Here is a 27894-nt window from a genome sequence, read left to right on the forward strand (position 1 = left end):
GAATATACTATCAATGGAAAGCATTTTTCATTATAGGAATTGTCATAAGTATTATATTTAACATTTGCTTTTTAAATATAATACATGTTTACTTGGTTCTCTTGCAGCTACACTTTTCACCTAGCAGCTAGGTAGCACTTGTAATCAGTGATAAAGTAAGGGTGAAACAGCCCACAAATGTAAAAGTGTGTGTATAGAAGGTGTTATCATTTTAGTCTCAAGAACGTTCTTGTAGTAACACAGTAATCTGTCTAAGTAAAGAAAATATATATATATGACAGTGTATTTGGCTGCACTTTGAAGTTTTTTCTGTCCTGTATCTAAGTGAAAAAAACACCTCGGTAATCACAGGGATTGTGTGAAACTTTTTCTTTTCTAGAGTTCTAGTTAATCTGTTATTACCACAAGTGATACCAGCAAACATAGTAAGACAATCAAATTGTTTCCTGACTTTCTGCTTGAATTCTTTACTTACTGTGTATAAACATGTGACCAAAATCTACAGTAACACTGGCAAGAAATATCGGTGCACCTTTAGCTTATATGAATTTCCATTAAGTTAATCAGTCAAAGTTGAATCTCCATTATTTTTGTAGCTCAATAGTGCCATCAGTAAAATCATGTTAGAGAGGCCACATGTACTATAACCTTATGTGGCTCAGGAGGTAGAGCAGGTCATCCACTAGGACCCACTTAGATCCCCAGCTCCTCCAGACTGCATGTTGAGGTGTCCTTGGGCAAGATACTGAACCCCAAATTACTCCCGAAGGCTGCACCATTGATGTGTGAATGCATATGAATGATGGTTGAATGAATGATTGGCACCTTGCATGGCAGCCAATGCCATTAGTGTATGAATGGGTGAATAAAATATGTAGTGTAAAAGCATTTTGAGTGGTTCGGAAGACTACAAAGGCACTATAAATAAGTACAGTCCAACAAGTGGAAATCTGGTTTGCACACTCAAAATGCCAAAAGAGCTTTGATACTGTACAATAACTGGTACAATAACAATATAAATGTATTAAATGTACTGATATGAGATAAAAGGATGTATATGTGATGTAAAAGAGGTCTCACAATGTACATGGACACACAAACTACCCATTCGAAGTACCAGAATGTTAACTGCAAAATTAATGACACACCAAACCTGCATACAGTAAGCACAGTGGTGTACATCTGCTACTTGTAGAAGAAAAAAAAAGGGCATGTACTATATGTGAGCAGGTGTGAAGTCAGGAAGAGAAGGATAGACAGACAGACAGAGAGAACAAGGGCGGCAAAAGATGGAAAAGGGAGAGACTTTTCCTCCATATGTGCCTCAGATATTAGGACAGCTGGTTGCTGAATACTTGAAGAATGCTGTTTATCTAACTTGTGGGAGGCAATTACTTACACTGTGCTGCACAAAGACAAACACACACAAAAGGAAAGCACACAGGCAGACATACACTTTCACATTTACACACGTGCACACACCCATACACAGGCTTTAGAATGCATACAGCAATGGAAAGATGATCATACTTGCACATACACAGAGATACCCACACATATGCACACACACACTGTGCACTTCATGCAACTAACAGACGGAGAAGTCTAATTAATTCAACCTGAGCTCACTGTGGGAAGCTAAGAATGATATTTAATCTAAATTCAACACTTAGCACACAGGCACTCATCCAACCTGATTTCCAAGTAGCGGATGAAAGGAGAAAATGGGGGGAAATTCCTAAAAATCAAAGCAAACGTATGCAGATATAAGAATATTGTTTCTCAGAATAAAATGCACTTTCTGAACTCTGAATTTTTTTCATTTTTATTTTAGTCTTAAAATGACATACAGTATCAGAGCTGTAATGCACTAAGCACCTGTTGCTTGGTAACGGGCAGATGCATATGCATTTTAGTCTTAACAATAGCAAGCTGTGTGGTAAAAAAACAAATGCACATCCATGTACTGTATATACGTAGCTATAGTTGGAGATCATTAAATACATTAGAAGAGAGGCACGTGTTCCGATAATATGCACAACAGAAAGCTTTTGCACTTCTATAACACGTGAATACTGTGCCAGCATTAGCAGATGGATGAGCCACTGTGTGTGTTCCTAGTGATCTTAAGAGCAGTAATAACTGCTTTCTGTACCTGTGTGGAGCTAGACCTGGAATAATCCATTAAAACCCAGTATATGTGTTTGTGTCGGTATAACTGGTCCAGGTATCCTCCACTGCCCATAGCGGTGTTAATATTCTGCACACACTGGGTGCGGCCAAACCCCATTAATCATGTTTGTGAATGTCTAATCTCAACGTTACTTGCGCTGGTTTCATTTTCATGGCTGTCTGCAAGATTTATAATGGCGTTTGGAAAAGGTGTATGTGGTGTGTGTGTGTGTGTGTGTGTGTGTGTGTGTGTGTGTGTGCGTGTGTGTGTGTGTGAGATGTAATACATTGTTATGGAAGCATGCTCTTAAATGTGTCACGTTATTGAGGAGAAGAATGTCCTGAATGTGCAGTTCACGCTCCTGGAGGGGGGGCGGCAGCATGTTGATACACACATCTGTTCCTTTAAATGTGTTTTTGTCTGTCTGTGTGTTACCTTTCATTCTGTGTTCAGTTTGAGCAAGTGTGTACCTGTGTGTGGACGGTGCATGTATGTGCGAGTCTGGGTGTGTATTGGTGCACAAGGCCAAAAAGCTTGACCAGGTTACGGTGGCATGTGTCCCTGTTCGTTACCATGGTGATAGTAAGTGGCCTTTCAAGAGATGTCCATCCGGATGATGAGATCAGATTACATCAATGAAGGGGAAGAGCAGAAACAAACACAGAGGTGAGCAGGGGAATGAGTATAGAGAGGGGATGCGAGAGAGGGGATGCGAGAGTGGGGGGATGGGCCCGGGCACCTGTTAATGGAGTGTACCAAAGGGATCGTCAAACGCTCACACATACAGAGCTGTGACTATGACCAAATACACACATGTACCAAGAGATAGATCACAAAATTTGACAATCTTGGAAGCATCGATTTGTTTTTTTTGAAGGTCCGTCACCAACATCAGTGTGTGCAGTGCACACACACGCGCTCAAGCACACCATGATACCAAGTGCATGCTGGTTTTGTGGTCCAGTGACAGTTAGTGAGTGAGGAAGGACAAACAGATCTCATTACCTGAGACTAAGAGTCTGCTTGGAGAGCTGGATGTGGATGACCCTGCTTAAATGGTGGACAGCGTTGTTTGTCTAGACGACGGCTGTCTAGAGACATTGATCTCAGACAGCAGACCAATGGACTGACAATCACTGAGCGAAGGCTTGGAGTTTTTCCAAACAATTGAGGAAACTGGTTGGATATAACACGTGACTCATGGGGGCATGGGGATTTGATTCAGTCATTGAAGAATGGATTTACTGTTGTGCAGTTGTTGGGGTGTTCTATCTATTGGTGCTAAATGAAGTGAAATAGAAGAATGAAAATGTGGAACCGCATGTCTTCCTTCCACAAACACATTATGACAATCTCAATGATTTGTTTTTTTCAAGTAACTCACACTCAACACCTAAATTGTGAACTTAAAAGTAAGCATGAAGATTCAGTGAAGTGTTCATCATTATCATTAATGCCACTGGTATACTTGTCATCTTCATTACATGGGATGCCAGCTATAACTGATAAAAATGTAGTTTTTATTTTATTTTGATAATTATAATGTAGAAAGTTAATTGCTGTATTGTAAACAAAAAAAAACAAAAACAAAAAAACACAATGTATGTCTACTCTAGCACTATCCTACAACAACATACACTACTGTATGTCCCAAGATACACAAGTACATTAACCACAACACATAAAAACGAAGCACAAGAAGCACTACTCTATCAGCAAGTGAACATTTGAGGCATGGATTTGTAAGACCAGAATTGCAGATTTATTTGTGTGTTACAGAGTTTATTGTGAAAGAGTTGTGTGAATGCATTTTTACCAGCAAAAGTGATTCTCACTCTCATTATGATCAAAGGTGCTCACCTCTAAGTCTGAATCGCCTGAGCCCACACTCAAACTGAGAGCAGAGCATCACCTGTTCAATTTGACTGGGAAGTGAAGGGTCATCCTGTTTTCTTTTCCTTTTAACAGTAGTTTTAAATTTTACGTGTTTGTTTTTCAGCGCCACAAAACTGTAATAAAAATTATAGTAAATAATTGAGGAAGACCCTACAATCTACCTAAAATTGGGTTTGGAATTTAAAAGCACTCCTCAGCTACAAAATGAAGCTGCTTTCATTAAAATTTGAAACTTTTTCCATGCAAATTGTCACGAGTATCTTGCAGTGAGCAAAACAAACTAATAATCACAATACCAAAGCTTTTGTGTTAAGACAAAATATTCTCCAACCTGTCAGTTCAGCAGTGGGTTGTACATCAAACAATGTGCTACGGGAAGTTTAACTATAACGATCTATTGTATTTACCATCAGAGTCCAGATCCTCATCCTTTACTACAAAATAGACAAAAAAAAATCATCAGATTGTGCAATTCTTAAATCTTCAACAATTCTAATATTTTAAAAAGCCATAAACACACTTGACAGAGAACGTGCAACAGTCTGCTGCTGAGAACTACAGTATGTCTCCCATTAGGACAAAATCAATGGTCTCTATTAAACTACACAGTGTGACACATCTTTCCCTGTACAGCATACAATATTCCTTGCCTCAACAGGCAACCAATCTGTCCTACTAACAGATGAGCTAATAGACAGTTATACTAATGCTCACATATGTAAGCATGGATGCTAACACAGGTCACACACACACACTTACACAGACAAACGGACTAATCATTTAGTGAGATTTACCCAGCATGATTTCATCATAGAGATGCTCCTCTGGTATTGCTGGTGATTAACAAAGGTGTGAGAACATTAACAGGAAGACAGAGATGAGTGTAAAGTGACTGTGTGTATGAGTGTGTGTTTGGGGGGTTGAGGGGATGGTGGGTGGGTGGCTGTAGAGGCTAATTATCTAACTATAACTGAATCATCAACAAGTTTGTAGTCTGAAGCATTATCAGAGACAGCTTCCGGGTACATATTTATTTCCTGTGTAGATGTTTCCTTCATATACTTGCACATTTACACACACACACATTTAATTTAGTCTTGACTTGGGGGATAATCAACATCCCTGAAGAAGTCTTTGATTTGTTTCTCACCTTAATCAGGAGGCTGAGACAGGATAAAGATAAAGAAATAAATCCTGCTATCGTTCCTGCTCCCTTTCACATGACTTACCTCCTCTTCTCCTCCTCCATTGCAAATGAGCCCTATCACTATTAGCAACTCATCCATTTATGAATGCAGATTAGATGAAATGCATTATGTATCAAACCAACGGTCATCCATCCCTAAAGGAAGTAGCTTCTCTGGCCCAGCCTAACTGTGCACCAAGAGAGCTGGACTACATGCTAGGAGTACTGCAGAAACAGGTTACCAAAACAAACCTTTTATGTAGAACCTGAACCGTCTGGGATTTAAGCTGATCAACAACCAGTTGACATCAATGGTGGATTTCTCAGTTAACATCCCAGGACTTCAGAAACATAGTGAATGCAACACAGTGATGGTTATAATGGTCAGTGTTGCATAACAGAGCCAGATGGTTTACTTGGCTGGGCCATGGTGCTGGCAGCCATGCGACTGTAAGCTTGTTTCCTGCATGGCCAACATGAAAGAATGGCAAAACACTGTGTGTTCACATTAGTGGCAGGGTTATAGATTCAGCTGCACCGACAGAAAAAACAGTGACAGCAGATCCATTCAGTAGATGGAGGCAAACTGGCTGCTGTTGAGTCATCACATTCCCGGTAACATTTGTGTCAACATCAGTATGCATCACAGTTGGAGACAATGCTGCTATCATTCATTTTTGTTTAGCAAAAGCATACGTCTGAATTGTTCAATCTGACTTGTTTATCATCTGTTTTAGTAATTCCGATGTAAATGACAGCGGTGTTTTCATAAAACAGACACAATACTATGAAGAAGAGGCATCAAAGCATCCTGGAGGAGGTCCACTGATAAAGGTTTTTAAGGTCAGAGAAGCCGGAAGACAGAAAATATCTAGACAGGGGTGGGAATGCTTCACTATATGTCCAGGTAGAGAGAAGGGGTCTTGTCAGTAGGTATAGGCTAGTGTTTGTGTGTTGTTTGATACTGAATGTTTCTGAGAAAGCAGGAGAAAGCGATAAGAGTGTTTGTGTGTGTGTGTGTGTGTGTGTGTGTGTGCGCGCATGTTTGTGTGCGTTGTGGCTTTTTGCACAAAATCCAAATTGAAATTCCAAATTGACCCTTAATCTGTACTTCCTGTGCCTCTGTAGATCTGAAAGGGAACATGAGAGGTCTCAGCATGAGTACAGCCGCTCTCTCTCCAGCCTTTATGAGGACATGAGGGAACTGGTTCCATTAAGCTAATGTGGGTTTGATCCATGGTGATGTATGTGAAGTGGCAGGATGTAGGGTGTGGGGTCAATGTGGAGCTGGGTGTCTGTGGACAGGTGATAAGAGGAAGGAGAAAAGCAGTTGTACGTCCAGGGTGGAAACACTCTCAGAGAGGAGGAAGGGCACAGTTTGTGTATGCATACCAACAACCAAAAGCACGCGGGACCTGTTTGAATTTGCATGCCCTCTCCTTGAAGTAATCACAGATTTATACTGAGATTGTACACTTATCTCAAGTGGATACAAACAGGACCAGGAACTACTTGCTACAGTGTAGGTGTAGGGTTGACACACTGGAGTGTACAGGAGAGGTACAGGGTGAAAAGAATATTGTGGAGTTTACCTTCTACGTCATTACAGTCATAGTCTGGAGTGAAGCATGGATGGAGACAAAAGCACACACACAAACACATAAAAGCGAAGCCACAGCACCTCTGTGTAAAGCAGAAAACAGCACATTTAAGTGAATGAAATGATAATTCACAATGTCGAGCTCAAACGACACTGAAATGACTTCCAGGATGAGAGATTACATAACTGCTTTGCAGCCAGAAACATCGTGAAGTAATGGTGTGCTTTGTATCTGGGAAGCATGAGAGGATATGATATAACTGCTTTTTTAAACAAGCTCTGACAGTCATGAAAGCCACACATAGCCATGGACTTTACATGAGACTCTAAACATCACTAGTGGGGAAAGAGAGATGTTGACATGCTACACAGCAGCAGTAGGGTCAAAAAGTAGAAGTCACAGTAATAGGTTAAGTGAGGGGATAAAACATGTAGTGACACAAACAATAGTAGACAACCTACCTTTGACTCTCTCTCCACGGTTGAGTTGGATCTCCCCCTCCCCCTGTGGAGTGTAGGGCTTGACCACGATGAAGGTACGTCCTGGGACAGCACTGTAGAGTTTACGTTTGGGCCCGCGGGGGCCTGTCAGCGCAGGAGGGGTGTGATGAGGGGGGCTTGGGTCTCGTTGCACTGAGCCGGGGCTGTAAACAAACACATATGTTACTGTGGTGATTCCAGGGAGCTGGTAACTGAAGCCCGTGGTCACCGACATGGTCGTCAGTGGGACAGTAACCTGGTGACACCCCCTGGTTGTTACGGTGGCCAGGGAGGGATTCATAAACAAATCCCAGTGGCTGCTGCTCAACAGTCAGTGTTCCATAGGAGAGTCATGAGAGGAGAGTACACTCCTCCCAACCACTCTCTCCCCCTCCTCCTCTTCTTATTCCCTCTCTTTCTTCCTTAATAGCACAGACAATATCCTTCTTCCTCCCTTTTACCCTCTCCCTCTATCTCTCCCCTCTCCCCCGCATCCTAACCGAGGTAGAAACCAAAATGTTTGACGGTAAGAGGGGCAGCACTGTTTCCTCCTCTGTGTAGATCTGTCAGATCTGTCTGGAAGCCCCCCTTAGTCAAACACATCCTGAGTTAGGGCTCCAGCAGAAGCCCCCCTCCAGAGAGGGACAGAGATCCCCTGTGTGTCCCCAGTTTCAGCTGCTCCAGGCTGGGCTACAGATCCTGCCTTGTCCTTGGGTCCTGGCTCTCCTGCCGTGGGGGAGAGAGGCTTGGTTTGCTCCCCAACTCCCGCTTCTTCTCCCAGGAGTCCTGCCGTGTCTGCCTCTCCTCTCCCCTCCACCCCTCACACACACACACGCTTGCTCACACACACTCACACACACTCTGGCAATGCTGCTGCTACTGCTGCTGCTGCTGCTGATGCTGCTGCTGCTGCTGCGCTCCGTGGCTCCCCTCCCCTTTGACGGCTCGCTCACACTCACACACCACAAGCCCTCTGTGTGCATTCTAGCCGTGCACACAGGCACATACACAGACAGCCCCCTCCACTCCTGCTAACATTGCACCTCCGCTAGCATGGCATACGCCACCACCAGCATGTTGCTAACACATCGCTGACACTCATACACACACACACTAGTCCCAGAGCACGATTGATCCCCTCCTGCTTGTCTGCCTGCAAGCGTGCATGCGCCATGGCTCCCTGAGGCAGGCTGTGAGAGTATGATCAAGTGTGTGTTTGTGTGTGTGAGAGTGAGTGTGTGTGTGTGTGGGTGTGCTTCTGTGAAGTGGGGCGGGGGGCAAAAAGCTCCAGCCCATTTGGTTTAATTGTCGCTCCTCCCCCTTTTCCCTTTGCCTTAAATCCCCTCCTTCTTTCTCTCATTCTCTTGCTTCCATTTCACCCTCTTATCCCTCTCCTCAATATTTTTCTTCGCATTGCATCTTCACTCGCTCTCTTCCCTTCTCTCTCTCTGGCAGTGAATTCTAATACAGCAGCGGCAGAGCTCCGCCTAGTCTTCATTCATCTCTACTTTGTCATCGCTGTGTGAGTTGCATTCAGCACATCATTCTGCTGCTCGTGTCGTCAAAGCTATCTCTAAAGCATATTTTGACATACATAAAAAATGCACCAAATCTATATATATATATTATATATATATCTATTTATATCTATACACACACACACACACACACACACAGTCAACTGGGACTTTGATGCTATTCTCTACAACATTTCCTTGAAAGACTAGAAATCTCAAAACCCCTTCATCCCTGTCTATCCACCTTTCAACCATGCTCAGTCTTTTGCCATTCCTCCTCTGGCATGATGTATCAGTCACTTCATAGCCTTCATTCTTTCATACACTTGATTCCAGCCTCCTGTGCCCTTTCCCCTTCCTTTCTCAATCCTTCTGTCTACCCCTTTTCACATTTCACACCTTATTTGTCTCTTTCTCTCATCAACTCTCTATCGCTTTTTTCCCCCCTCTCCCTCCATCTTACACAGCCTCTCTTTCTGTTCCCTTCTCCATCGAAACAACGGCTTGCTGACGGCTTTCCAATTACCGCAGGGACTGAGGGGCCTGGATGGCTGCCGCATGTTAATGTCTGAGCCTCGCCACTGAACATCAGCAACACACACACACAGCGGAAAGGAGGGAGGGCTGGGGATGTAGGGATATAAGGCTAAGTGACACAGGCAGCCAAAAACTTAAACCACTTAATAACTAAAATCTCCCTCATCCACTCACACACCTCTGCAATGCCATACTGCGAGGTTATGTACACAGCGTGACCCCAGATGCTCCCTGCAGTTGAGCTGATGATGGTCGGGTTGATACGTTATCTATAAAGAAGAAGGCAGAGCATGGGGATGGTTTGTGCTCCCTTCTTGCATTTAATAAGAGTGTCTCTTGAGATGAGGCTAAAATAGCTAACTGCAGTTCAATATTTTAGGTAAAAATACTAAACAACATCTGCATGACTATACATCAGATATCAAAAACAGTGCTTTAAAATCAAATTTATTACATTTCTAGTATTTATATCTTTAATTTCAGCTCTCTTTTTCAATTTCTCACATGAAAGCTTTTTCTGTAAGGTGTTGTTTAATTATATTTAGTCAAAGTTACTATTGCAAGAATTAGTATTATGCTCCACCCATGAGTTGCCTTTAGTACTATCTTAGATTTCTACATTATTTCATATCATCTCTCGCTCTAATATAGTCTTAATATCTTGCTGGAAGAGTTGACCAGAAATCTATGTACAGTCACTTTGAAATTAGACCAAAGAGGAAACTCTTCTTTGTTGTTATAGTGACCAGGAAACTGTAAAAATAACTGTTCAAGGATTTATAATTTATTTCTCATCTGCACTCCAGAGGAACATGACACATACTGTGATGTTCGAGCAATATGAGTAATCATGTTGTATGCTGCATGTTGTGCTGATACATTTTGAAAAGGTTTTGACCATTTGTTACTGATAGTAACAGTAAATAGTATTCCACCTGGATCATCATGTATATATCAATTTAATTTGAGCATGATGACATCATTAACCATTTTAATATGCAAACCTGTCCTGCATATAACAGCTTTTGTTTGCGTGCTTATTTTGTATTGTTGCATCTTCTTCTCTTTCACTGTGCCTCATTAAAAGTGGCTTCTACAAGATACAGGATCCATTACATGCACACGCACAAGTACACATACACAAAGTTCTAATGCAGTCTATTACAAAAGCTCCATCGTTTCCTAGGACACCAGCCCTGCCTCTGTAACGATGGCAACTGTCAATAAAAGGAAAGAAAATATAGCCAAGATTTGCACTGATAAGACAATAATATGAACTTAGATCTCTATAACAGTCAATTTGTCAAAAAAATTGCCTTAAAATCATAGGTTATTGTCACGACTGAATATATTTTCATTTCACACATTTAAGTAATCTCACTGAAAGAAAAACAGTGGACCACAGCTGTTGAATGTTGTAGGAGTGATTCAGCTTATATAGACATGGTGACCTTAAAGAGTTTTATTCTTTTATGCAAGTAAAAGGGTATTAGCTAAAATAAGATGCAAGGGTACATATATTTCATATAGTGATATGCACAAAGCAAACAAAAACAAATAATGCGTGTGTGAGGTATGTAATTACATTTTGTGCAAAATCAAGAACAAACATCTTTCACCTCTTGATCTGTGCTTTTCAAGATCGGACCAAATTTGAGATTATTTCAGATAAGTGTCTCTTATCGGTTTTAAAGGCAATAATCTGGGCATGCCAGCTATCAGATGTTTGATTAGGATCAAGGAGCCCACTAAAGACAGGTTAACATTTGAACAGCTCGATAATGAGTCTGGCTGCCTCAGTTTGGAAGTCAAAATCTATGAACTTCCAACATAACTCTGAAGATGCAACTGAAAATGTCATTAAATGCCATTTACACAGATGCTATCAAACTGAACAGCTTCGGTGTAGCATTTTCTCACATGACTGCCTTGGCTTCTCATGTAAATGGCTTTTTCCTATAATAGCCCAGCTTTCTGAGGTGAGATGAGCACATTATAAACACAGTCATAATCAGCATCACACTTTGCATCCTAACGATCATCAGTCTGCCGTTGCTTTGCTGCACTTGAGTGGTGATATGCTCTCACATTTTCATTGCCCAACGTGGGAGTATTCATAGATATCAAGGTGAGGGCAGAATGTGGACTCTGCTCATTGGGCACGACATTTGAAGGTCATAAACAAAAAGATATATATATTTGTATATGGACAAATGTACCATTTACCAAAATTAGAAGGGCTGGTCAATTTGTGTCATCAGCACATAACACTTAACTCCACTTTAACTGGAGAAATGGGAGGAGGACCAATACTTGAAGTTATAATTCATTATAAGTCACATCTATAATGTTTTCTGCCTGTTGATATAGTGCATTATATTGCATTGTGTGTGTTACCAATGTACAGGTTTGTATGCTCTGGTGTCTTTTTCAGTACACTATTCACATACTGCACGTTAAAATATTTGCTCTATATTTTTCTGTGTACATTTTCCCTGATTTACCGTGTTCTCCAGAAACTCCATTGGCTCCCTGTCCCACAAAGGGTCCAATTCAAAGTCCTTCTCCTAACTCACAAAGCCATCCACAACCAGGTCCCCTGCTACCTCAGTGACCTGTTTGATAATTTTAACTCATGTAAAGGTCTTAGTGTTTTTGAGTATCATAAAAAGTGCTATATAAATAAAATGTATTATAATAACTTTTACTCTTATCACAGAAATGTAAAGGAATTGTTCACTTCTAAGATTTGTAATGACCAAACTAAAGTTTCTCAGCTTGAACAGCATTTACAGTGCTCATTTTAATGTTTAGCGACAGGACAGATTTCTATAGACTGTTGAAAATGTATAAACCAAGTCATAAACAATTTATTTCCAACCAAAATAAAGGAATTTAAATATCTCTTGGTCTCATTCACAAGTGAGGATAAGATAGAATCTGAGATTGACAGGTGTAGAGACATGGGGCCTGCAAGCTGAGGCTCTTGGTAGATCTATATTCCAACGCTCACGTATGTTCATGAGCTCTGGAAACACAGACAGACAGAGACAGAAAGAAGGAGATCATGGATACAAGAGGGCAGAATTAGTTTCCTCACCGTCAGGGACAAAGTGAAGGGCTTAGATACATAGAAGGAGATCAGAGGAAAGCCTCATGGGCACCTCTATGGAGAAGACCTCAGGAAGAACTTGAGGATGTGGCTGGCAAGAAGGACATCACGACTACCATGGTTATCCCACTGTTACCAAGACTCTAAATGGCATGAATGCCAGATGATGCTACTAGTACTTGAGGTACGGTTGAGATGTTACAGTTCTGTGCCTGCAATTACTGCCAGTCACCATATTTAGAGAAGGCTGTTTGTAAACCATATATTCACATTGTTTGACGCATCCTGACCCTGTTTAATGCTTGCACATATTGTAAATTGCTATGACGCTTTTAAAGAGTTCAATACTGCATGACGTGACTGTGACTTTTTGTTTTCTTGTGTGTGGCCACTGCAGACAGTGTCCTCCCAGATGGAGGATAAAAAGCCACACAACTTACTGTTAGCCTATTAGTATCACCTAAACATTATGACGACTACTGCCTACTCCTTTCATGTGGATTCTCCACAGGTTTCTCTCTGTTCCTTCCTACTCCTGCCCTCCTTTCTTCTCTATGTTCCTCAGCCCTTTGCCTTTGTTAAGACACCGACAATCTACACACCGACAGCCACCGGTGTGATGAATGCAAGAAATAGGGAGGGATATGGAGGTCATAAAGAGGTGAGGAGAACAGCAACAAACACAGAATTAAAAGGTGAAGGGCACCTCCGCGTTGGGCTTGTTGCCATTATACACCACATGAAGGGTCACGATGCAGCAAATCAGCAGGTAATGACACATTTTCTTGCGCAGTCACATTGCCACCTACCACAACAATCTTACATGACAATATGTTTCAGGAAATGCTGTGTGACTGAATCTTCATTTGAAATGAAGATTTGATCCCCTGTGTCCAAATCTCCTCCCACACTTTTCAGATAACAGATAGCAAGAGCTTATCATGACATTCAAGCATTTTGTCCAAACAAATGCCTCAGTGGGGATTTAACAAAACCTGTGCTGGTGGTGATTTAATAAACTTGACTCTTACAATAGTTTTCTCTTACCCAAATCAATCACAAAAGTATGTAATACTCGTTTTTAACTAATAAATACTGACACACATCATCATCATAGAAGTCGGTTTGACATGTAAACTCTTGTGTTCTCTGCTGCAGGAAAACAGATTTCTGACACTGGCAGTGTCAAGACAGTGTCCCCTTGATGATTAATTATCCTTTTGTATTGACAGCGCATCATGGTAAGTAGCCAAAAAACCTCTTATTACACAGGCTAATTTGGCTCTAAATAAACGTCTGCCATGTTACCTTATTATCACCCAGTGTCATGCCTTATTAGATCGTCATTCGCATCAGCTGGTGCAATTGTTATACCGATTCTTTAATGTTCTAATCTGTCTTCTTGAGCTTTGTTTTTCTTTTGCGATCTAGTCTTAACAAGTCCTCTCTACTGTTTCCACCTAAACTTTCTCTTGAAGCCAGGCCAAGCTATTGAACCTTGGCAGCACTGTATACACGTGCAACATGGAGGAAGTGATGGCGAGTTCCACAGGAACTTGCTGGAGTCTGCTGCTGGGCGGGCTGTTGACTGGCCAAGCTAATTTCACACTCCCTTGGTATCCATAATGCCTCTAGAGTTACCATGGGCATAAACAGAAGGTCAGAGAGAGAAACAGAGAGAGGGAGGGAGAAACATTAGAGGGAAAATATTCAAGGACAGCATCAGTCTCACTTGGATGCAGGGTCTGGCCATGGAGACCAGCTGCTCGTTTTGGGCTTTTTATATATTAACCTCACTTTGACACTTGGTGTAAGGGTAATGCACACCGAAGAACAAGGTCCTAACTCCCTGTGTACAGAAGGCCATTTAGGCCAAAACACAGTGGACATGCAAAACCTGCCATCCTCCTTTTTCTTTTCCATGTCTATCTTTTTTCCCCTTTCTTTGCACTCTGGTCGATCAATCTTGTACAAAATGAGCATGGTGGCAGTGCAGAAGATGCATTTTTCTGTCTGTAAACGTTACGCAAGTAGTGCCAGATGCAGCAGAGGGAGATACACTTCATTTGTTATCATTATGGGACAAAACATTTGACAGAAATAAAGGAGTATGGTTAAACACTCCAGTGTGAATACAATATGAATACACTTTAGTCCCTCAGAGCTTTAGTGTCTATACTGTGAGGTGTGTGCATGTTACGTGATTTAATAAAGAATGTTGACTGCTCTTTGGCTGCAAACCATAGATGTTTGTGTGTGTGTGTATGAATGACAGAATGAGAGGTGGAGAAAGAGAGAGAGTGTTTGATGGATGGAGTAAAGTGACAGGAGAGTATTAGAGGGAGAGGGGAGTACGGCTGGAGCTGTGTCTGTAATGCAATTCTCTTGTCAGACATCAGACCGCTTCACGCAAACACACACACACTGATACACATGGTGCGTGTGTGCATTCAGGAATCACATTAGGCGGTGCTGTAGGTGATCTTGCTCTGACATATGATCATAATAAAAAGCTTAACAAACCAAGTGTCAGTAAACCACTTAAATCTATCGCTCCGAGATGTGATCAGAGCTCTCGTTTGCTGTGCAGTTCGTCTAATGGTTCAGTGTACAAGTGGGGAGATTTGTTCCAGCACCCCAGCAGCACAACTACATCCGTAGATTTATATATCAATCGAGTGACAAGCTGTTTTGAACTGAGTTGCCTGTCCAATGACATTACTCATAGCTCTAATTTCAGAATGTATCCTCTGTCTTTCAGTCTCACACAAACTGACACACACATTCACAGCTTGGCAGCCTTCAATTGGTCCCCATGGTGATCATTATTAGCTGCTTTCCATCTGTCTTCCATCTTTGAACTGTGCAAGCACCCATGGCCATAGCTGTCTGCAAGTGGCTATACATACAAGTTCACGCATATGAACACAGAGAAAAACACACACACACGCGGATTTGCCCTCTGTCATCCCAGCAGGAAAACGCTGCAATTCAGCGTAGCTTCTTACATAAACGTTGTTGTCTTTGCCAGACACACGCTCCTGCACTGATCATTGCTCTTATACCGTGACAAAGCATGGGCCACACAACAGTTACACCAAGTGCAATTAGAACAGACCTCATCATACTGATCAGTGTTTCAATCAGCCACAATAAATCTGATAGCAATGTATTAACATACACATTAACATTAACAATTTTCAGGTTGTTCTTTATAGAGATGACTTTCCCAGGCAGGAAACAGACTTTTTTATATGTTTCTGAGATTGATGTATGAATAAATGACTAAAGTTAAGCCTTATGTTTATTACCAGTAGCAGGCTGTAACAAATGAAAAAGGATGTAAAAAGCTGCCTGGTGACTAAGAAGTGATTCAGACTTTTTTCCTTTTTGAAATTTGGTTTAAAGGTCCAGTGTGTGCGATTTTGGAGTATTTCTTTGCAGGAATAGGGTTAGTTATTAGTTATTAGTATGTTTTTACTAGTGCATAATAACCTGAATATAAGAATCATTCTGTTTTCGTTTTCTTAAAACGAACCCTTTATCCTCCATTGAACCACCATTTTTGTACAGTAGCTCAGAACAGAAACTACAACCTAGATGTGAATTTTGCAGCATTGCAGAATTTTGAGTTTTTCTCACATGCTTGGAAGGAGAGGTTGAGGCGTGGGAAATTATTCATTTAGTTGCAATCTGCAACTTCACTGCTAGGTGCAACTAAATCCTACACACTGGATCTTTAATTATCAAAGCAGGTGTATGATCACAAGGCCAATCACAGATTATTTATTTAAAGTGAATAGCTGCCAAGACTGGTAAGTGTCAGACATGAATTAGGAACAGGAAGAAAGAGAGTTGCTCATTTACAAAGCTCTCTAAAAATGTACTTGAGTAATCACTAGAAATAACATATGAGGTTGAACTGAGATCAAAGCAAATCCTACAGACCTGAGTCTTCCACGATGACCATATCCGTGAGGGTAACCATGGCTGTGGGACCTTCTGGGAACCGGCTTGTCCTCTTCATGCATGTGATGTAGTGAAGGCGAGCGGGAATGAGAGGATCTGGAGCTGCCTGTACTCTGGAGACTGCTGTCAGGGATTTCTCCGTGACGGCTCTGACACAGAGCAGAAGGAGAGACAAGTCTCATATGGACGTGTAAAACATAACAATCATCTCTGTGTAACATATGGCTCAAAGCTGCAAAGACACTATATCAGTGGTAGTTTATCAAAGTGTCTCTTGATTTTTCTTTTACTGCTTTTGTAAAAGAAACTATTTCATACAAAAACGTATGCGCACACATTAGAGATTCCAACACACCCGTGCAGCTTCACTAGTTCTGTCTTACCTCTCCAAGGCTGCTGTGCTGCTGGCCAAGAGCTGGCAGACTGCGCAGTGAGGGGACAGGGGAGTGACCCTGACGGCCACGAATTTCTCTGGGGGCCTGACTGTGGATGTGATCATGGTCCCCATTCAGGTTATTGTCGCTTGCAGAGCGGAGCAAGGAACGTGGAGAGGGCAGGGGTCCAGGCATCGCACGTCGACGGTTGGTGTAGGAGGGGGTCTCCCTGAAAGGCACTGAGAGGTGAAAGAAACACAATCAGGCCGAGAGCATTTAATAGAATGAACAGAAACACATGCCAAGGTCACTTTAGTTTGTTTAAAGCTTGTCGCTCTAATCTGACAGTAGGCTCTGATTCCAGTTAACTTGGATTGTACATTGTTCATGCAGGCAAATTTAGAAATTAGATTATTGAACCACGTTAGTGCCTTATTAATCTGATCAAGTGTCATATTTTTATATTGGTCACTGAAGAATGAAGAGCCAAATAACTCGATTTTTATTGTAGCTATAAATTAAATATTCTCATTATCAAAAAAAATAAGCTTGCTAAAATAATTTACATTCAAATATTCAAAACATTAAAATAATTAGTTGTTATGTACGTTCACAATAGCGGATCTGTCGTGTAATATGTGAGTGGCCAATTTATCATTGTAAATCAATTACCTAATAATTCCAAACATTACACAATTCCTATTTTAACCTGTTTATTGATAAAAGGCATAAACTATGTGAATAAGACTGTGTCACAGTGCAGGACTGGTGGTATTACATCATTTTTACACTAGATGGCAGAGTTTTCCTGTATGTTGATGTCTCAGAGACCCTGCTCAACTCAGCAGGGATCCAATAAGCTCCAGAAACCTTCTCCACATCACTTACATTTCCATCTACTTTCCTGCACTTCCCCACACCTCTGTGACGAAGCTGTAATCACTTTCCCTGAGATTCTCCACTAGCCACACTCAGCCATTCTTCAGTCTGATGTCTCCCTGACACTACATTAACATTTAAATCTATAAAACACTTACCAACATCTGATGCTTTGTGGACCTTTATGATTTCAGCCAGATCAAAGTTTCCTGCTATAATAGCCACCTGGAGGTATTTGAAAAAGGAATAGGGCAGGGAAGGAAAATGGGAAAACACAGACGTGACCCAACGCACAAAAATGACTATAAATACAACCTGTTTTTTAAACTTGCTCTTCTAATGAATGTTTCACACATTTACTTCTTTGTTGTGGCAGATGTGTAAAATCATTATGAGCGGCAATGTTCTGGGCACCGTGTGGACCAGCTCGCCATGTGCACAAACAAATTAACTTTGATCTGCACCGGAAATCTGTGACAGGGTCAATTTCACACGTATTTCATCAATCAGAAAGGCTGAAATTCAGACACAAAGCCTGGTGGGGTTTGGGGCCGTTACGCTGCTTAAGTTTTTAATAGCACCAACATATTCAATGTAGCAGCATTAGGCTGTGTAAAGACAAGTTATTCAATCTATTCAGCTCTGGCATGTCAAAGATGTACCGTATGGCAATAAACACTTTAACATGCAGTGGTTCTTGGATGCTACACATACCTGAAAGGCGGTCTGGCTGTTGTAGTTCTTTATTTCTTTATTGGCTCCACGGAACAGAAGAACTCGTGCACAGCTATCCTGAAAGACGACAGAGAGATAGATGTATTTGACTAGGACTTCCTAAATGTCATTGCATACACTCACATACACACACATATAGACACAATGATGTATGGAGTTTCTCTAGGTGCCATTTCCAAGTTCCTAATTGGTCACTCTATTAGAGGTGGGTGGTATGCAAAGTATAAGTCATGTGCCGTGCAATGGATTTTGGCTCGCTGTTTGTACTAGTATAGACAGGATTTTAAATGTCACATCAGATAAAGTGCACCTACAGCATCAAATCAACTCACTGTGTATTAACTATTAATGTCAATATCACCGACAACTCCCAAAAAAGAAAAATCCGCAGACTTTTTTGCTAAAACAAATCGATGCATGAACAATAAGATGAGGAAATAGACAACACGCATCGACAGAGGCAGGACTAAATGATTACAAAAGTGTTAGAGAAACAAAGCTTTATACAATTTGGACGTGATTTGGTTTTAAAAAGCTGAATATGGAGTAAAATACAATTATTACCAGGCCGTGCAGTGCGACAGTTGTTGCCAGCAGCATTACAAGCAACCTCTTTGATCACCTCCAAAGAGAAACATGCCTGCAAGTATGAGGGCTGTTTGAAAATGACTCAGACAGAGGATGCTCCAGTGGCAGTGCAGAATGAACAAGGACAGTCCTTCAGAAAACCTTATGCTGTGCATGTGGTTGTCTCAACAACCTACCTTACAAGACGCTGTAGGTTTGGGTGGAATATAGGGGTATTTATTTAATATTTCACAATGAAGTATTGAATAGGGCTGTTTTTAAAGGTCAGTTATGGACAGACATTATATCCACTGCAAATGTTAAATAACATAAAGACATGATTCAAACTATAATGAACACAGGCTTTAAGGCACTGATGAAAACAATGTTATCACTAGATGCAATACCAAACATTTCACCCAAAGCAGAGAAACCCTCAAGCTATATAGCAGCTGTTGTACAGCTGCTGTGAAAAAAAATGATAGAACAGAACACACACACACATACACACAGATACATACACAACATTAACTGCAGAAATAGGCTCATCACCTTCAACATGTATGAAACCACAGCACTACAACCACTTTAAAATATAACTCCTAGAAATGTGCTATAACCTCCACCAAGAAGGTTTCTGTGCTGTTTGCTTGTTTGGCAGCAGGATTATGGAAAAACTATACGCCCAGTTTTCATGAAACTTGGTGGAGAGGTGAATCATGGGCCAAGCATATCATAGAAGACTGGATTATTGGCCTTGGCAGTCTGTATACCACTATAATAAATCTTTGCTCATACTATACAGCATCAGTTTGTAAAGAGATATGTCTTTCAATTATAGTCAATACTAGTACTAATACTAATAGTAGTAATACTAACGATACTAATGCTAATACAATACATATTAATGCATATTTGTTTCATGTGTACAACTGTATTAAACAAGCACAGGCCCCTCAGGCTAGTAAAAAGTCCAATTCCACATTGACAGACATGGTCATGTGTTCATGTGCTGGCTGGCTGAGGGGTCGATATGTAATTTTACACAGAACTGAAATAACAGGACTAGCACACCATCAGCACAATGACTCTGGTGACTTCTGTCAACACTCAGTCACACATTCAGGGACATGCACACACAGATGCACGGATGAATCGAATGTGTGGTTCAGTATCAATAATAATGTCACTTTACTTATCAAGACAAACCACTCTTGTATTATACCAGACACTGTAACACTGAAGCACCCTCTCCTGGTAAAACACATAGATCGTAGATGTGTGGGTGCCCGGACCGAGCAGAGTACATAACAACCAGGGTGTCAACAGGGACGATGAAAACCTTCATGAATGAACGTGCATGAATATACTTACTGAAAACAAGGGACTGGAGAATGTGTTATGAATAATGCATGATTACTCTTGTTGTTAATAGCCCATAGAGCCACTTATCGTCTAAAACATCTAAAAACCTATACAGATAAACGCCTACGGCTGTTAGCTTAGCTAATTGCTAACCATCCATACATTATCCAGTTGCATGCACAATGCTTACACAAACTCACGCACAGCATAAACGGTCATTTAAAACAAACAACATTTGAGGAGATAACTTTGCACAAGCTTGTATGCTTTATTCTGTGAGTGCATGTGCAAACATATGGTTATTTATACTTGTATGCTTTGGTGACAAAACAGATATTTTTTAAAAAGAGATTCGTTAAGTGAAATCTGTTGAGGCGGTTTTTGAAGGAAAGTATCATGAGACTACATCAGGGTTGAAGAGAAGTGTAGAATGTGGAAGAGTATCTGGAGACATGTTAAAAGGAAGTGATAGAGAAATATAGAATAACATGTATCACAGTCTATCCTGCTATTTTATTTTAACACACAGTTCACAGTGTTACACATGTGTCTCTTTGCCATGCTATGGAGATAAGAAAGAAGAATTGGTGGTAAATGCCACATTACAATGTGGTACATCAATGAAAAGGCTTCTTGTCTTGTTATCATTTAGCCTCTACCAGGGATGAGAGAGCCACTTCACACGTAGATAATGGCAACATGCAAAACTAAAGTGAATGTGCTATCGGACAATAATAAGTGTGACAAGCAGCCAAATCCTGTCCATTAAGTCATGAGATTAACAGTGGTGGTCTGATTTTTTTTTTTTAAGTGTGGTTTGTTTAATATGAATATGTAATGTAGATAATACTGATTTCTTTTTTAAAAATCTAGTGAAACATCAAAAATGCACAATAAGGCGCCCCATGTTGCTGTGGTGTACCCACTTTGGGAACCTGTGGTCTAACTGTTATACACAGAGCCCATCTGGCACACCTCTCCATTTACATGCATGTTACAAGATATTAACCTTGCTTTACTGTGTCTGTGTCTGGTGTCGATGTTAACACGAATTTATGACTTTTAGAGGCATTCTACACTCTTTCACACAGACGCACACACATACACAGACATGCACACATACACACACACACACGCGCAGGCCAATTACAGTTCGAGCCATCTGTCTTGCTCTTCTCTCTAAGGCTTCCTATAGGAATTCATTAAGAAAACCATTCCAGTAGTCCTCATCGTGGTTTTGCTAGAAGTGATTACATTTGCTTCATAGGAATACCCTGTGAGCTAAGTCAACTATTTTACAGTAATGACGCAGGTCAGTCATGTGTAACGTGTGTGACAGATGGTACCTCTCACAGCCATGTTTATACATTTGAGGATTCCTTCTCTCATTAGAATTGAGGGAGCAGATTTGGCATCCTCCACTGAATGTAGAGCTTGTTTTCACATTGGATTGTGACTAACATCTAAAACAAATCATATATTTATGATTTGAGACCAAGACACATTAAATAAGCTGAATTTGTCCTCCTTTTTGTGGACAACAACAGCATAATATAGATACTATAGTATGAAATACAGGAATACCTCCTCTGCCTCTACTGCTTACTATAGAGTTGTCCCAAGATGTCATTGATCTCACTGGTTTGGGCAGTTCTTTGTGTGTCTCGCGCCACCTCTCTTTGATTTACCTCATCAGTGTTGTCCCCACTTGCCATTATCTACTGTGTCCTTTCACAATGATTCCCTGAACCACCTCCCATGGCTCTTTCTGCCAAGTAAAAGACCCCTGCCATGCCATCATTCACTGCAGATCACATCTGCTAAAAACTAAAAGCCAGGTAAGTAAATGTTAATGGCCAGTCAGGTCCCAGGAATGGGACTTTCAGACGATTGATCGAGCTTGTTTTTTTTGCCGATTATGTTATCTTGTCATTCATCCACTATGTTCATCTCTCTGTCCTTCCTTCTGACACTTACACTTACTTCTTTTCTCTCCATATGGATATATTGATCGTTCCTACTGGACAACTAGTTTCATAGACGATTCAACCAACGTGTTTCTTTTTGTAATGGTACATAATCATCTGTGCCAGACGTGTTTCAAGCTTGCTGGAACCCTGCTAAGAGACACTGTTTCTGGGATCAATCAGCTCAATGTGGTGTTCAGCCTCCACTGGCAGGATAACAGCCATCCTTAGCAGTGGAGGTACACAAGAGCTGGAGCAAGGTCCATCACCAGACTGTACACTTAAAAGTTGTACAAGTAACTGTAAATTACTGTAAGCTATTCATCCATTCTACCTTTGATTATATCCCCTATTTCTCAACACATGCACACACGCTCATGCAAACGCACACGCACCGCCTTCCTCCACTGAGAAGTGGAACATGTAATGGCTTCAGTCAAGTGGATGTGTTACGAACAGCATGTATTAAGTTTAGATGCTGTGCTTCCCAGACCCATGCTGATGTGCACTCACACACAACCAAACACTCACTCTCCTGAGACTTCAGTGTTCTAGTCCAGCTGAAGCAGGTCAATCCTGATGACTAAAATTATCGGAGCAGTACATATTTACAGTTACAACATCCAAACACACATGTATCAAGACGACATTCTTCACTTGTTTGTATGCAAGAGAGAGAGAGAAAGAGAGAGAGAGAGAGGGAGAGAGAAAAGCGTTCATTTAATGTTCATGATCTGAGCACTACTCTGTATTTCCCAACATAGCAGCCTCTTCTAGAAGCCCCAGTTACATGGTTTCTCTTCAAGCAGCCTCTAATCAAACAGGACAACGCAGCATACTGTACCTAACAACGCTCATCATTCTCCCAGGAGAATGCCGGTTTTCACTACCCTTACTGTTCCTCTCCTGATATAGAACCGCATTCATACATATTTCAAAATATACACTCTAGCGTATACATTTCTTATATATTTTTAGGCACTAAAAATTTCATCACTTTGAGACTGCAAAGGCTGAAAGCTTTGCACAGATGATTTCCCTCAGAGGAATCCAGCTGATGCTGATTGTTGTGTAAATTATGGAAAATGATGGAAAGCTGGAAGCTGCAAATGTTTTGTGTGTTTTTTGTTTTTTTTCCCCCAACAAATTCTATGACAAAAATGAACATAGATTTATCTCAAAGAAGCATTGCCAACATCACATATTCCTCCGTGTCATAGACACAATATTATTGTCTAACTATTAAAAACACATCAGTGCTGCAGTGAGTGACATTCATTACCACAAACACAGACACTGTGGTTTATTTTGCATCAGAGCCAAATAACATTGTTGTGCTGCTGTAAATACTGGCTAGAGCACCAAATACCGAGATGGAGTAGCATCTAGTGATGTAGTTGTAAATTGCAACCTCCTTGTTTCATGCTCTACTTCCTAGCTTGAGGGAGAAACTACAGTGGCCATGTCACATGTCAGTGCACCATGTTGGGCTATGTGGAAGAGGACTTTCTGCGTCTGTAGATATAAAAGGCTGATCCTAAGGTATCAAACAACAACTCTTATTTATAGGCGATATAAATAATATGCTATATAAACAGCATTAATGAAAACAGTTATTCATATTAGATTCAATTTCTACCATATTCTGTGATTAGACCCCCCGAAATCTTATACACTGGACCTTTAATTAGCCGCCGAAATGCACTATTTTCTACTGTTTGAACTACTGTGCCCAGCTATTTTACCTCCTACTTTAAAATAATGCTGTATTTTTTGACATCTTTTCATTGGATTGTTGACAAAAAGTAAGAAAATCATGAAACAATGACAGCCTTGTCCTTAAAGAAATGCTGTGCAAGAAGAAAATTATTAAATGGAACAAGGTAAGATCCTCAGTGTCTACTCATGAATGAGAGCTGAGAGGTTGTCACTGTGGCACAAAGAATTAAAGTTGATCTTTTGTACTTGTGAGGACAGCTCAGTAATTACTGTGTAAAACTGCACACAGTTCCCAGTCAGGCACTGATACTCCCTGAATTATTAGTCTGGTTTTGAATACAAAGCATCAAAAAACAATAAACAAAAAACCAACAAACTATTTGCCACTTTTATCCAAAGTGCATTAATGTTCAGCGATGGCAACGCACATGAGAGAACTGCCCCTGATCTTTGACCATTTTGGTGTCACACTCCCACCTGGACCACTTCTCTTGAATCTCCTCTTTCAGTCCATTATCACAACAGGCAGTGGAGATAATGACCAGGTAAAAGATACCTCTGCTTCAGATGGCCAAATGTGCTTGTGTGGGCAAACACATTCACACAAAAGCAAAACATGGCATGAATGCTTTCCTGTGAATCAGAAGGCCCTAAACAGTAACAAGTCTGCGCATTGCATAATTGTCCATGAGCATGACGCTGAAGTGCCACCAAGTTCAATATTCCAGCACATGGACTGCTTCTAACAATCTTGGAGGACAAACACACAAAAGATTCTATACTTATATAATGCCTGAACATAAATGCTGCATTTCACATGGACAGATATATACAACCAAGCCAAACTACTAGCCAAACAGAACATTAGTACTTGCGTTGTCTGTGTGGAAAATTGTTGTTAAGTTTAGATAACTACTACTACCACTTCGCCCACGTCCAAAGTACAAAAGCTATAATACATATTTTTAATAATTGGTACCTGGTTGTAGAGAGCACACACATGCAGGGCGGTGTTTCCGGAAGCATTCTGGGCGCTCATGTCAGCTCCGTAGAACAGCAGGTGTTCCAGGTGTTGCACATGGCCGTAGCGGCATGCCTGAAAAAAAACCCAAACAAACCCATGTTTACTTACAAAGACAAAAGGAAGAGAAAAGAGAGCACATGAGCAGAACAGTATATATTTCAGTCATATTTGTACTGAAGAGCAACAAGAAATGAGGTGTGTAAAAGTGTGACAACACTTAACCACAGATGTAATGAGTTTGGCTGCATTTCCCCTCAGTCTCAGCCAAACAGATCCAGACAGATTTTTTTAATATAACCTACCTCTTTACCTTGCCACAATATACAGTTTGAGCAGTGATTATAGTGAAAAACTCTACCTACAAAGTAAATCTAACACTCTAAATTGTAAACCTCAGAAATATTAAAGATATTCAGTGTTTTCCTTGTGATTTTCCTTGGGCTAAATTCTCCTGAATCATGTTGTTATCAGACACTCAAAGCGAGATACAACACTGTTTGTTAGCCGTGAATCTGAGTTAAAATTATTCTGACAAGAGTTATGCCTCTTTCCAGCTTCTTTGTTTCTCATGACTGTGAGCAATAAACTTTTCATCTATTCTCTATCTATGTCCTATCACTTTTTTCCCCCACCTAGTCCGTGGCTTTGTCCTGTGTCATTGACAAAGAAGCACACCAACTCTCCCGAGCAATTGTTTTCTCCCTCCTGTGTTCTGTCTCGCTAAGAGTGTGTGACAGCAGTGAGACAGCACACGAATGGTGCTGGGATTGTTGTTGCTTATCAGACCTTCAGCAGTGTATCCTATTGTACACGATATAAAGTGTACCACTAGAATACTAATGCTAGGAAGGACATAGAAAAAGGGAGCGACAAGACAAAAAGGAAGTGAAAGAAATTAAATGGGGGAAATGTGTTAGATTGACTGCACAGTATCTTCACTTTATAAAGAAAGAAACATGATATGATTAAGCGTTGAACAACCACACCTTGAATGTAATCCCCTTACTGTATCCGCAAACTGAAAGGGCATACATATATAAACAACTATTCATAGTCTTCTCTGCTTCGGTTTATGTCTTCATTGCTCCATACAGAAATGCCTCAACATGCTTGTTTCAGAGAAAGCTGGTGGATAAGGTGTGTGATAAAAACAGCTCCACTGTGCTGACCAGCCCACAGACAAGACACCAATAGACCAGTCAGAGGGCCTCAAACAAGAATATTTTTGTATTTCTTTTTTTTTTATATACCAAAAATGACCTAAAATTCTCCAGTCGGATTCACCACACTTGTCATCAATCGCTGGTTTCAGACGGATTATTTCTGCCTGTGACGATGTCACGATGTCTTTCAGGAGGTTTGGTCATTAGCATAACAAATTCCACTAAAATTAGTCTGGTCTGTGTGTTTCACTCACAAAAATATCACACAAGAGTGAACAGAAGAATTTCAGATTACAGAGCTTCAAGTCCTGCTGTCAGAAAACAGCAGACAAACAAATTAACGGGGTTTAGAATATTTTCTAAACAACAGCTGCCAACGATGTGTCATCAGAGCAGTATAATATTGTGACAAACATAACGAGGGAATGATAAGGATGCATAAAGTGAGATGCCAAAAAAAATGTCTTTCTAAAATAATCAATGACTGCGGATGTTAGACTGTCAGGTGAGACAGAAGATTATGCTGGACCTGCAGTGACCTCCAAAAAGATCCTGAGGCAGCTGACTACAGAAAAAACCTCTCAGTAAATAGGCAGACAGCTAGTCAAGACACATCTATTTTGTATTAGTTTGGATCTTGTTTTGTTTCCGTAATATTTCAGTATTTGATTTGTCCCCCTTAATGACAACATGCACTCAAGATGGCATGTACAACTTTGTGTAAAGCCAGATTATCCATGTTATCTCAGCATCATTGAGTCTTGTGATGTCACAGAAAGCTTGATTTTTCTCAGTTTTCAATTGCCACCATAAATGTCCAATGGGGTTGAGATCAGCTGACTGTGAAGGAAAGTCAAGGACAGTCAGGTCTTCTTTGGTCTTCAAGCAGTTCTTCCAAAGCTTTGAGGTGTGTTTGAAGTTGTTATTCTGCTGCAGTATGAAAGGTGTAGCACGTCTCTAAAAAATGGAGTACTACTTCTCCTCAGTCAGGGTGTAGACAATTCAGTGTCACCAGAGGTGGAAAAATACCCCTAGACCTTCATATTCCCACCATCATGTTTCACTGTAGGTTTTATACACTGCAGTATTTTTATCTCCTGTTGATTTCCTTACAGTCCATACCATAAGACTCAAATTTTCATTCATCAGTAAATAGGATTTTTTTCCCAGTCATCCACTGTGAAATGCTGGTATTTCTTATCCTACTCTGAACGCTTGGCCTTGTTTCCCCTCCTGAGAAGCGGGTTAGTAACTGCTACTCGCCACTGAGGCGACTACAAGACAGTCTTCTTTTGACAGTACTTTTGCTGATGGAAGTCATTTTTTTGTTCTTAGAAAAATCTGTATCTGTGAAGGAGTTACATTTCTATCTCTCGAAGCACTAAGCTTGATGTATTGATCTTCTGATGTACTGGTCACTTTCGGTGGATACGACTGATCCAATTTCTGTGAATTTCTGTTCCCTTGCCGTGATTTGATGCTGAAAAAGCCCCTCTTTGCTTAGAATAACAATTTGAAGGAGAACCCTGGTGGTCTGGAGGTTATGGTACTGAACGAGACATCCCTAATTCAAGTCCAGCAACGGACTTTACTCATTCTCCATAACTTGGGGCACAAGATACCTCTCTGAG

The 27894-nt window shown here is 40.8% G+C and overlaps 1 protein-coding gene across 5 annotated transcripts in view; it reads right to left on the reverse strand.

Annotated features, from left to right (window-relative positions):
- Positions 1–27894, reverse strand: part of shank3a (SH3 and multiple ankyrin repeat domains 3a) — a 189164-nt gene that overhangs the window by 49118 nt on the left and 112152 nt on the right. For all 5 annotated transcript variants that reach the window (XM_027272637.1, XM_027272638.1, XM_027272636.1 and 2 more), the window contains 6 exons: positions 25056–25172; positions 18438–18515; positions 17882–17948; positions 16854–17083; positions 16450–16619; positions 7318–7499 (listed from right to left, as the gene is read on the reverse strand). In XM_027272637.1, coding sequence (XP_027128438.1) covers positions 7318–7499; positions 16450–16619; positions 16854–17083; positions 17882–17948; positions 18438–18515; positions 25056–25172 — 844 coding nt within the window. The remainder of the gene's footprint in view (positions 1–7317; positions 7500–16449; positions 16620–16853; positions 17084–17881; positions 17949–18437; positions 18516–25055; positions 25173–27894) is intronic.

This window comes from Larimichthys crocea, chromosome XXI (genome assembly GCF_000972845.2).
Source record: "Larimichthys crocea isolate SSNF chromosome XXI, L_crocea_2.0, whole genome shotgun sequence".
Classification (NCBI taxonomy): domain Eukaryota; kingdom Metazoa; phylum Chordata; class Actinopteri; family Sciaenidae; genus Larimichthys; species Larimichthys crocea.